Raw genomic sequence first — 12,732 nt, forward strand, 5'->3', positions numbered from 1 at the left:
ACTAAACATTTGGCAGAAAGATGATACTGGTACAAAAGGTATTCCTCCTTACCATCTTGTGAAAATTTTCCTATGTTTGGCCAGTCTACCTATGTATGAAAAACCTGTTTGCAAGTAGTAATGTGTTTCTTTATAGCTCCAAATACTACCAGGACTTTCTGTCACAGTAACGGAATTTTATGTACATCCTACATCCTGTACAAGATTACAATATAAAATCCATAATATAAGGTATCTGCTTGGCTGTTTTCTCTCTTAGTTGCAGGAACCATGCCTGGTTTGCCCCAGATATCCTTCTGGATCTTTGTGGTAAAGGCTGCAGGGCTTTGCAAAACCCTGTCCTCTTTGTTCACTGTGATGATCCTTTTGCCACTTCTGGGAGGTGAGGAAGAGAGTGTAGAAGAAGAATTTCCTGGGTGGGATAACAACTACAGAACTCCAGGGAAAGAGAGGCTGGTACAACTGCAAGAGAGTTGAGGAAAGAGCATAGAAGGGACAGGAAGAACCTATGGCAGTGGGACAGAGAAAGGAGTAGCAACAGAGGCTCCAACACATCTTGACCTGCTCCAACAGGTCCAGAGCCTTCCTATGTTGGTGGTCCCAGAGCTGGATATGGTATTCTAGGTGCATTCTCAAGAGAGTGGAATAGAGGGGGAGAATCCCTTTAAACTTAACTCCAAAAGACACCTTCAGCATGGTATTTTAAAAGAAAGGGGAATGAATCTTGGAAAAGACAATCTGTAGAGGCAGCACTAGAGCTGCCACAAGCAGTTTTGTGGAGTTATGGATGTGATTAGTTAATGTAATGAAGCAAGCTGCTTTTATCATAAACTGGGAGTTAGAAGTGGCTGAGGTGACTTGGTCCCTTCAGCCTGGAGGAGGCTGCGGGGATATCTCATTGCAGTTACAACTTCCTGGTGGGGGAAGAGGAGGGGCAGGCACTGATCTCTGCCCTGTGGTGTCCAGTGACAGGACTCGAGGGATTGGCCTGGAGCTGTGTCAGGAAGGTTTAGGTTGGATATTAGGAAAGGGTTCTTCACCCAGAGGATGGCTGGGCACTGGCACAGGCTCCCCAGGGCAGTGGTCACCACACCAGCCTGGCAGAGCTCAGAAAGCTTTTGAACAATGCTCTCAGGCACATGGTGTGACTCTTGGCGTGTCTAGTGTGGAGCCAGGACTTGGACTCGATGACCCTTTTGGGTCGCTTCGAACTCAGGATATTCTGTGATTCTGTGAAGCAGAAGCGCGAAGCGCGGCTTTGCCGACGCTCAGCGCCCTCAGAGCTTTGGGCTTTATTTCAGCTACTCTCCTCGGGAAGGGAACCCAAGAACAGCACCGCGGACAGCGCGGAGCTTCCCTTGGCGGGCCGCGAGGGCTGAGGGTCCGGCAGGGGCGGGGCGGGCGGGGCCGGGCGGCGGCGGGGGAGTGACGCGGCCGGGCCCGCCCCGCTCACCTCCGCCCCGCCCCTGCCGCCGCTCCCGCCCGGCAGCCGCGGCGCCCGGCAGCGCCTCTCCTGCGTGCGCTCCCTCCGCTTGGTACGGCCCACCCCGCCGGGGATCATGGCGATTGATGGTAAGTAGGCCAATAACGGGCTCCTCTCTCTCGCCCCGAACCGCTCCCCTCCCCCAGCCCCCTCCTCTCCCTCTCCTCCCCCGGGCACGGGGAGAGGGGCGGCTCCGGGGGGAGGGAGGGCTCCCGCCGCGGCGGGAGGTGGGGGCGCGCCGGAGCCGAGCGGGACCCCAGCCGGGAGGGCGGCGGGGGGGCGCCTCCTCTGCTCCCCGTCCCCCTCGGCCCGGCTGCGGGGGCTACGGGTCAAGGGCTCTTGGATGATGGGGGAGAGGTGAGCGTGGTACCCTCCTCCCGTCTCCGTGCCCAGCAGCCGGGCGGGGTAAATAAATCCCTGGCACGCTGGCCGGCATCCTTCCTTCTCCTCCTCCTCCGCCGCCGCCTGCCCTGGGGATGCCGGGCGTGCGCCCGTGGGCGTCGCGGAGGGGACCCGAGGAGGACGGAGCCATCCATCCCTGCGTGCCGTGAGCCGCCCTTGCTCCGGCGGGGAGGCGGGGGCGGGCGGCGCAGCCCCCCGCCCGGGCTCTGCCGCCCCTGGCCGCCGGGTCCCGGGCTGCCGGCGCCCCCCGCACCCCAGCCGGGAAGGTCGGTGCCGTGGGGGCGCAGCCCCGTCCACCCTCCCCGCAGGGACTTTCCCAACTGCGCTGAAACTCGTTGTCACTCTCCTGGCCCCGGAGTCTCTGAAAACTGAGTCCCCAGGCGAGGGATGCTCCCTGCTCTCCGCCGGTTGCTGGGCGCTAACAGGCTGCACAGGAGCTGCTGTCCGCAGATCTTTCTAGTCATCACTTAGAAACAACAACAAAGGAGCGAGATGTACTAGACACTTGTTGGGTTTGTTTGGAGATGCTCGTCTTCAAAGGCAAGGCTTCTGAGCATTGCTTTGAAACCTCTGCTCTCGACTCTGAGAGTAATTTTACACCTCGTTAAAAATCCTTAAAAAAACCCAAAAAACCAAAACAGAACTTTATTTCTAGCCAGACAAGGACCTAAAGTATACAGCTTCCTCAGCCGAGGTGTTTCTTTCTGAAAGCATCTGTTGTTATTGCTTGAAGGATTTAGGAAAACAGTGGGTATGTGGGGGAAACAAACTGTTCTGGTTTGTTTCGCATGTAGGATGCTTTTCTGCTGTCAGTTTCCCTGGATTCAGGCCTCTTTAAGGAGAAGTTGCACTGATCAAGAAAAGCTGCGTGTTCACCCTGTCTTGGAAGCTGTGCACACCAGGAGTCTGAGCCGGCCAGCTTTGTGCTGGCTGGGTTATTTTCTGCTGAAAAGTCCTGTTAATATTATCAAGAAGATAGCAAAAAAATTCTGCTGGGTCTGGATGTTTTACATAACTTGAGCTCAGGAAAAAAAATTTATCCTTTAAAATCTGTCTCTGTTTTCATTTTAGGCAGTATTATCCCAGAAATCTGTGAGGATCTGTTAGATCTGAAAATATTCACAATATGTGAAATTCATGTGTAATATTTTCAGAGGATTTAGGGTATTATTTCTTTAAAGTTAAAGCAAATAGCCATGGATGAATAAAGCAATCTAGCCTTAGAAAAGAATGCAACACTTCTTGTTATGGCCAGACTTAAGAAATAGCTCAACTGTCCTGTTGATGCTTATTTGAAATATCTAAAATGGGACTTAAGCTCTTTAGAAAATTTGGTGCATAGTTTACATTTAAATGTGAGGTGGGATTAAAAAGCATTCCAGTCATCAAAGTGGTCTGCTAGGTTTTGCTTTAGGACTCTTCCTGAAGACAGCAAATACAATGTATTTTTCTGCTGTAGCCTATAGCAGGCATGCCTCCTCCTCTTTGTTTTCAGCTGACTGGCTGATTGATAATAGGGCTGTTGGTAGGTGTTAAAATTTTTATTCCTTATCTTGGTGATCTCTCCCTCCTGTAGTGCAACATTGCCTTGCCTTGACTGTAATTTTTAGCAGTACTGTGTCGTGGCCAGCAGTTTAAAAATATGAGTTTGGGTTGAATATTAGCTCTTGAAGGCAGCATCAAACCATGGAATTTCTAGTCTAAACTGTCAAAATACAGAATTTGCATTGTGTCAAAGTAAATTTGTAAATGTATTTAAGTCAACAGAGAAAATGCTTTGCTCAGTTTTAAGGACATGGCATTTGGCCAGATTTTTAATTTTTTTTTTTTTTTAGTAGAGGCAAAGAAAATAAGCAAGATTGAAAACTTCTCTCTGAATAATAAATATAAAGTAGTTCAAAACTCCTTCAAAGCAGGACATAGGTATGAAGAGTGCACAAAGTTAAAAGAGTGCAAATTAATATAGAATTTGTTAGTTGCTTTTGTCTGTTCTTAAAAATCTTTTAAAGTACCATTTCCAGTGTCACTTTTCAGCATACCAGCTTCCAGCCATTCTAACACTAAACCTCAGAGCTTTTGTAAAAGTGAGGTATTTTGTATGAAGTGTTAGAGAGAACCAGGGTGCCATAGCTAGGGACCCTTTTGGTCAATATCAGTGGTTGCACCCACTGACAGACTTTTAAAACACAAGTATTTTTCATGTGACTAAGTTCTAAGCCCTAATCTAGTGATTGCAGGAACTGTTACATCTTTTTCTTTAGACTTCATGTAATGTTAAAACACGTTCCATTTGTATATCTTTATTAAGACGTCCAGTTAGGGTTTGCATAGGTCAGGCAATCTCAGATTTGTGAGGAAATTACAGCAATTCTATTGGAAAAATTCTGGCTCAAATGAGTTTAAAGAATTCTATTTGTAGTTTTTATTGTCTGTATAGTTATCCCCCAAAACACAATTAGTATTTACTAGGAGCTCTGTTTTATTATGCAGGGTTATTTATTGCTTAATATTTCCACTATTTCCATATAGGGCAGGATTAAGACAAAGAGTATCAGAAAGGGTAGAGAGTAAGGCCAAACTGAAAGCAGTAGTAAAACCAGACTGGTGGGCAGTCTGAGATTAAAATCCTCCCATCTACTGCTGCTCAAGCCTGGTGTCTTGTGGCAGTTTTCTTGGAGTGGGGAAGAAATTGAGGAGTAACTTCTGAGAATCCTTCAGCAGCACTGTGGTAATGTTCCTCATGGCAGCATTAACTTGATTGCTCTATGCTGCTTCTCCTCTTTTGAGCAGTAGCAAAGCTTTGGTGCCTGCCTCAAGAGAAGTCTATTGAATTGAGGTCTAGGTGAGGAACCAGCAATGGAAACCACATTGCATTGCATGGAGAGTGGGAGGCAAAGAACTGTTAGAGGTCACAGGTGGAATGTTTTATAACCTAAGGCAGAATTGTTAGTCTTGTATATCCTCATGAATCTACTTTTACCAGATTTTTGGGCCACACTTGAACATGCTGTAATCTAGCGCAGGCTATATAAGCTTATGTTTCTCAAGGAGGGGAAGAAATCTATAGATTAATCTTCTCAGACTGAGCTAAATCTTTTTGATTTTAAGCTCTTTTATATGGTTTCCAATGTAAGGAGTTTAGTGCTAACAAATGAGAAGTAGCATTGAAGACAATAATGAGCTGTACAGATAAAAGGAATCTAGTAGAGGAGAAAGAATTACAATAGGTGTTGGTGTTGTCTTCTAGTAAGTTACTGATGGAGTAATGAGACTAATGTATGTACCTTTTTGATAATTTTGTTCCTGGGTGTCTGTGAAGTGTCCTGATCTCTCTGAGGCTTCTGAGAATACTATCTCCTTCTTTTTCCCCCACCCTCCAACTGCTTGGTTTGGAGCAGACAGCTGCACCTGTTTGTGCTGTGCAGGGGTTTATTAGCTGGTGGGCTGTCCTTGTGTTCCATGGGGCTTGTTTTTGTGTTGTATTTAGCTGCTGATTTTTATGAAACATTACACTAGATTCTTAAACTTTCTGACTCTTTTGTCTTGAATTAGCCAGAGAATTTGTAAACAATACAAGGATGAGGCAGGAAGTGAACTGTTTAATTATATAACACTCATTTCCTTGGGAAACAAATTATGGAATGAACCTACGTTTTGTTTATGGATACAAAAAGAGAGTATTTAGAATACTGCTTCATATAGGTCACATGAAAACTATGCCTAGTTGCAAATTTCCAGAATCTCGAAAAGGAAACAACAGAGCAATGAGCTGCTTACAGAGCTTAAGTAGGAGTATCATGTGTAGCTTGTAGGTTGAATCTGGCCTGGGGAACAGTTTTATCTTGACTTCCTGGGCTGTGCAGGTGTCACTGCAGGGTGCACTAGAAGGGTGTAAGGTGACATGGAGATCCTCAGGTTAGTGCTGACCTGAAATGACAGTAGTGTTGATCTGAATCCAAGTTGGTGTGGCCAGGCCAGGGGCTGAGCAGCATCATCAGTATCTAATGAAGCCTAGATATAAGAATACATATTTTATGCTTAGGCCCACTTTTTGTCAACTGTGTGGTGGATCACATGTCAAGGTATCATATTGGATCAGCCACACAGACTTTGTTTAATGCTGCCTTATGCTTATCCAGTGACTGTGGTGGAAACTATTCAGTGAGTGTTGCCTGGTACTGCCATTGTAAGGATGATTGCCTGCATTATTTGCTGATGACAGTGACACCTTGTGCCACAGGCAAAATCACCAGTTTTCTGGTTAGATTGTCTTACACCATCATCTCTGTATATTGTATCTATTGAAATAAAGTAAGCTGGCAGGTCTCTTATCTTTTAGATAACAAAGGGGGCAACCGTTTTTAAAAAACTCCACCTAATCTCTAATGTTTTACAGACTTCTTTTTGACAAGTTCCTCGTGGGCTGAGATGAAGCTATCATACTTAATATGAGAACAGTTGATGTGTTCAGAGTGAAATTTTTCTGGAATTATCTTAATTTTTAATGCCTAGCACTTCTGCAAATTGAAATTCTTGGCTTTCAAGATGGGCATGCAGGAAAGTAAACACAGAGTCACCACCTGATTAAAAATGTTTGCCTATGTTGCCATCCAAATACAGGGAACCTCTTAGAAAGGAAAGAGTTTTGCTGTCTTCCAGGGAACTTTCAACTGTTTTAACTACTAGGTCTTATTTTCTCTTCAGCCTAATTCAGTTATACCTCTTCCAGCCTTTGTAGTGACTGATGGAAGGGATTCACAGCTGATATTCTCAAACTTTTTCCTGTACACTGTCAGCTTTTGAACTGCATCAGGCCAAGGGTCTGTGTTGCATGTAAAGGTTGGAGTGGATTTCAAGTTAGCAATTAATCACTGAACCTCCTAATTTTTGTGCATTTCGCTTGTAGAGATGGGAGCTCTTTCCTGATTTCTGTGTAAATCTGCTTGTAGAATAAGACGGGGAAATTTTGGGAGGATTTTGAAAGTTCATCCTAAGACAGCAAGTGAGTGTTGATTTTGTGAACTAATAGGTCCCATTCTGCAGAGGAGAATAATCTTTGATATGAAAAGGGGTAAATTTAGTATGACTGACACATGGGTAGTTTTGTTCTGTAGGCTAAAATAAGCAGTTTTCCTACTAAGTGGAATATTTTGCAATAAAAACGCTTCTTTTCTTTCTTCTTTCAATAAAAACTCTTCTTAATTTACTTTTGTATCACAAACTTAATGCATTGTCTGAGATATTTGAAACAATTTCTATGAATATATTTTTCTCCATAGATCATAGTGTCATTCTAAAAGAAGAAATGTTTCTCAGTTTACTTTCTCCTGTGAAACTTTGCTCTAGAGTAGTGATTAGTAGTGTTAATTAAAAATGTTAGTAATTTGCTAAAAGTCATACTAAATTTTCATCTTTTTTTTTTTGTTTTCAGCTTTTGTTGCTGACATCTTTTCTATTTCTTGAACATTCAATAGCATTGTACATTGCTTGTCAATGTATGTTTGATCTTTTTGTCATTTTCAGTGAAGTCGTTTTCTGGTTTTCTTTCTATTTTTAGTAAAAAAAAAAATTATAGGTTTTAGGTCAGATTTGAACCATTTATACCGTATGTTCCTATTGCTAGTTTTATTTACTGTAATTCTTCATTTCCACCAGTAAGATTTACCTGAAGAAATACTTGACTGAGAACAAAGTGAAATAAAGAACTTACTAATATTTTTTTAGTGCTAAATATATTTCAGTTGTCAGAAGAGTAGGGAAAGAGATGTTTGTGGTCATTTTGGATAGAAAGGAAGCAGAGATAATAATACTATTTTCATGATGAGAGGAGACTGTCCCAAATAACCTCTCTATGACTTAGCTTAGGAAAATCCATCTCTTTTTAGCTGCTTTCAGTCCATATAAATGCTTCCATTTATTTCAGTGTGGGTAGGATTGGATGGAAAATTTGTTTTTGAGAAACAGAAATGGCTATGCTGTTCTTGATCAATTGTCACTGATTGCTAATTCATTGGTCAGTGTCATTGGTTCTGTTGATTACAAATATAATTTAAAAAGAATTCCCCATGAAGAAAATTTTTTGATGCTTGCCATTACTTTTATAGTTGGATAAAAAACCCAAAATATTCTTAGGACAGGTAGATAACCTATCCTTAGGCTAAGGAATTACTAGATAGGGATCTTTTTAAATGGTGCCAGCAAAGAAGATAGTCCTTACAGCAGGAGTTTGTATCATAAAATCAGAACATAGATTTCTGAGTTTTACTCTTCTGATCTTGAACATGTCTGCTGCTAATATAGTCTGATAGTTATTTCTCTTATTAGTGGGTTAGACAGTGGATAATTGTTCTATATTCACCTGTTTATATCCACCATCTGTTGTGGGTTTTTTTCAGGTCCAAGAGTCTTGGTCTATTAAGTCACTCCTCATATGGAAACCATTTGTTTTTAAACTATTTTAATTGACTTTTTTTTGAGGTTTTCTCTGTGTCTGCTGTTGTTCTATTTTATTCTTTGAGGCTGTGGGACCAAGAGAAGACCAAAACTGCACAAAATGTAAACGATGTAAACATATAAATAAGTATATATAATAGCAATTTTTTTTTTTTTTACTTTGCTGTGTCTCTCCTTATAAATTCAGATGTGGTTTGCTTTCTAGTTTGCTTTTTGACTAGTTCTTAGCACTCAGCTTTAAACTTCTATATTTTTATGTATGCAGTATTATTTGTCGACTAAACTTGTGAAAAAGGATGCTAAAGGGATGCAGAGGTGATTTTACACCATAAGTCAGGATGGGCTCTTATTGTATGTAGCCTTTTCAGGAAAAACACTGATGGCAGGTGTAGGGTTGCTCTTGTGCAAAAGTCTTCAGCTTTGTTTATTTTCCATTACAGTTGGTGTCCGTTTATCCAAGTCCAGCATTCAGTTCATGGCATGAGGCAGTTTTTCAAGTAGATTTGTTGATATATGGAACTCAGAAGTCTTTCATTATAGCTTTCTTTTTTAATAAATTTGTAGCATGTTGTATGAAACTCTTAACATAAGAATGGTTTTCCTGGGTCGCTTTGGTGGTTCCACATGCACGTTGTGTTGGGCTTTATCACTTGCATCCTGTTTTATGTTTCTACACTGTAGCACCCTGTTCCTACTACTCAACCTGCTCAGTGTTTTCGTTCTGCGCTGGAATGTCGTGGGTTTGCCAGGGGAAAAATAGTTGTCTATTGTTGAATAAAATGTTAAGTAAACGTTTGTTGAATGTGATCCAAACTTATGAAAATGCTAATTAAAAAACAATTCTCAGCAGGAAAGTAATGTATCATGTAAAAAGTGCATCCGAAAAATTACACCTGCTGACAAAAGGCTTTTGTGATACAGTGTAATGTTCTGCTGCAGCTACAATATGGATTTTTTTTCTGAAGAATAATGAATTTTATATGCAGCAGCCTAAGTTGCATCACAGTTTTGGTGCTGGAACTGGGGCTGTGTACTGTGTTTGTTGGTGGGATGGAATGTACCTGGCTGAGTTTATGGATGATGCTAGGGAAGGAGTAGTTAATAAGCTGGAGGGCAGGACTGGCAAGCTCTCAGCAAGCTCAGAGTGGGCTGAAGGATCCTCAGAAACTTCCACAAGGACAGGTGAAGTCCAAGCCCTGCACTACCAGCTGCAGGCAGGCTGGCTGGGAGCACCTCTGAGCAAAAGACCCTGAGCATCCTGGTGAGCAGCGAGCTGAGCATGGACCAGCCACGTGTGTGTGGCCTGTATCCAGCTGTGCTAATACCTGCCACATGAGGAGAGGCTTAGGAAATACATTTGTGTAGTCTGGGGAATGTGACAGGCACTCTTGCAGCCTTCCATTGTGCAAGGGGGTCTGAGAGATGGACATGGGTTCTTAAGCTGCCCAGTGAAAGCGCGTGGGCAGTGGGTGTGAGCTACGTCAAGGGGAGTCCTGGCTGGCTGTAAGGGAGAAGAGCTCACAGTGGCAGGGGTGACACCTTCCCCCTGAAAACCACTGGTACCCCAGAGGTCTTGGAATTGTGGTCATTGCAGAATGTGGCTGGTTGAGGCTCAGAGGAGCTTTCTCTAATACCGGTCTGGGTCTGAAGTCTTTGAGAATGCCACATTCCCATTCATTCCCAACATATATCACTCTATGGTAATGCTTGTCCTAAATTTTCTTGACAATTATCAGTATCTAGTGGTGAAATTCCAGCTAAACTCTGAGCATAGTAGAACTTTGAATTTTGAATTGTGCTAGCTTAGAAAGACATACAATTTTCAGTTAACATAAAACTTTGATCTACATATTTTCATCTTGTTGCTGCCATAATCATCTTAGCAAATAGAGACTTGGTTTACAAAACCTTTGTCTTTTATTGAGAAAATTAAACTTCATTAGGTGTCTCAGCTGCCTCTGGAAAACATCTGGCCATTCTTTTTGTGTTAAATGAATGATTTAGATTTTTAGGTGGTTCTTGCTCAAGAAAATGAAAATGTTTTGTTGAATGTGCAGTTCTAAAATTATTTGATCTTTCATTATTTTTCATTTTACTTCCATTGTCTGACATTATGAAAGCTCTGTGTACCCAACTGGGTTTGTTTATCTTCTCAGATTACATTTTGGACAGAGTATTATGTTTTTTTATATGCAAACTCACTCAAAACCTTAATAATCTTAAATAGGAGATTATATTCCTAGTCAGGATGGAATTGAACTAATAATAATTTGTGTTTAAATCAAGCATAAATTTTAATTAACTATAACATTATGTTGAACTAACACTATACTATGATAAATTACCTAAAAATAATATTTAAAGAATAAAATTTAAGTGTGTCATGCCACTGAACCTTTGGGATTTGTGGACTAACCAACACAAACCCACTATTTTCAGACTGAAATGCTAAATTAATGGTTGGCATCTTGCTGTCATGCAAAATGTTTCCATATTTTCAGTTTGGTTTCTTTCAGTAAATAGTTTATTAAAAGCTGAGAGAATTCTTGGGAGTTGTAAAGATGGAAATACTTGGGTTTATTTGTTAATCCATGAATAAAAGCAAGGTGTGAATTATATATTAGTTCCACAGTTTTGAGGACCACAGGGGAAAAAAAAGAATCAGTCCAAGTCAATTGAAGATAAAATTTCATGTATTTAATATGTTAATTTAAAATATAAAGATACTTCCTTTACCTTTTATATAATTTGATTTATTTTTATTTAACAGTTGATTTCCATCCAAAAGCAGTTTTAAAAAAAGTAATAAATGAATCACCTATTAAAAAAGAAATAACATTCTAGCATTTTCTAGGAAAATGAAAAGGAATAAAATCCTGAATGTATTCCTATTAAATGATATAAATTTATTTTGTAACCTTGTGATCAATAAAAAGCATGTTGATTAATGTAAAGGTGGAACACCATTTTATATTAGAAGTTAAATGTTTGAGTAAAGATTTCTTGCTTCATAAAACAATAGGTAGCAGTGCAGAATCCAAATCTAGAATTAGTATTTTGTGATACAATTTCAAACAGGTTGATTTCAGGGAGAGCATTGAATATAATTAAAATCTCTTGGTGCTCTTTTTCCTCAGTGAGTTTTAGGTGAATCCTTATATTTAACTGCCTGGCATCTGTGTAATGAAAAATCCTTTTATTTTTTGCCATTATTTTTATTTTTTCTTCACTGCTGAATTTAACAGGGGAGAAATTCTAGGGAGAACACTTTCAGTCACTCCTCTGGTTTGATGATTGCAATGACTTTAAATAAGATTGTAATCTCCTCTCTCTGTCTGGTTTTGGGTTTTGTTTGTTTGTTGTAATTATAAAATACTGTTATTATAAATGCGGATTATATTTTTAATTTAGTTTTTCTTGTGCTTTTCTTTCAAAATCCTTTCTGAATGAAAATGATGTTGCCTAGCCTCTAGAATGCACTGAAAAGAGGGGATTATATTGCTGTTGCAACTGGATTTTGTAAGGGCAATGACTCTACAAAACTCCTGGGATCCTCAGACTCACTGATACTTAATTTACCATTCAAGAGTATATATGAAGCTTGTATTTCATATTTCTGAGTATGTTGACATAAAATGAGCATTCTTTTTACTTTTACAGACATTTAATTTTATTTTAGAAGAGTTATATTTTATTCCATTTATTTGATCCCTTTTATCCCTTCTCACTCCAATATATGGATTTCTTACAGTTATTTCTTTAAAGTGTAAATGTAAGTGGAAATACAGGTATTTTCTTAAAGGTTTTCAATACCATCTGCTAGTGTTACCAATTAAGACTTTGAAGTATTGGTTGATATCATTACATGCTGTATTTTATATCATAATTAATTTATTATGGAATGGAGGAGAGCAATAAGTCCTTTATAATGTATTTCCATATTTGTGAGATGGGCAGAATTTTGTTACCTAAAGCTTGTTTTAGTGCATTTTGAAGTGTCTGGAGCCAAGGAGTGATTAATGGATATGAAACAGGTGTTTTGTGAGGTTTTGTATTTTCATGAGATTGCAGAGAACTGGGTATGAAAACCCAGGCAGTTCCCCTCAGTTCTGTATTCTTGTCTATGCACTCTTTCCTTGTCAGTAGAAAAAGGCTGAGTGGGTTAAGGTGTACTTAAGAGAAGCCATAGCTTCATGTAGTTTAGAATTTTAAGGTTTGATCATGGGGCATATCACTCCAAAATATTTTTAGTTTAGATATTATGTGTTGGTGTTTTGTTTACAAATTGTAATTCTAATTAAAATGGTCTTTATTAAAAGGTAAAAAAACCCCATAGTATTTCTAGCAACGATTTTATTATTCTGAAATACATATCTCAGGGTCTATGCAGCTGA

General features: G+C 40.4%; 1 protein-coding gene across 5 annotated transcripts in view; it reads left to right on the top strand.

Moving 5' to 3' along the window:
- Window positions 1-1,457: 1,457 nt before the first annotated feature.
- SYT14 (synaptotagmin 14) overlaps window positions 1,458-12,732 on the top strand; it is a 79,504-nt gene continuing 68,229 nt past the window's right edge. For 3 of the 5 annotated variants that reach the window (XM_021547605.4, XM_021547604.4, XM_021547607.4), the window contains exon 1: window positions 1,458-1,572. In XM_021547605.4, the coding sequence (XP_021403280.1) occupies window positions 1,560-1,572 (13 nt within the window). In that variant the 5' untranslated portion in view covers window positions 1,458-1,559. The remainder of the gene's footprint in view (window positions 1,573-12,732) is intronic. The other 2 variants (XM_085575999.1, XM_085576000.1) reach the window with 1 other exon arrangement.

The sequence above is a fragment of the Lonchura striata genome, chromosome 3, assembly GCF_050655825.1.
Source record: "Lonchura striata isolate lonStrDom1 chromosome 3, ASM5065582v1, whole genome shotgun sequence".
Taxonomy (NCBI): Eukaryota; Metazoa; Chordata; class Aves; order Passeriformes; family Estrildidae; genus Lonchura; species Lonchura striata.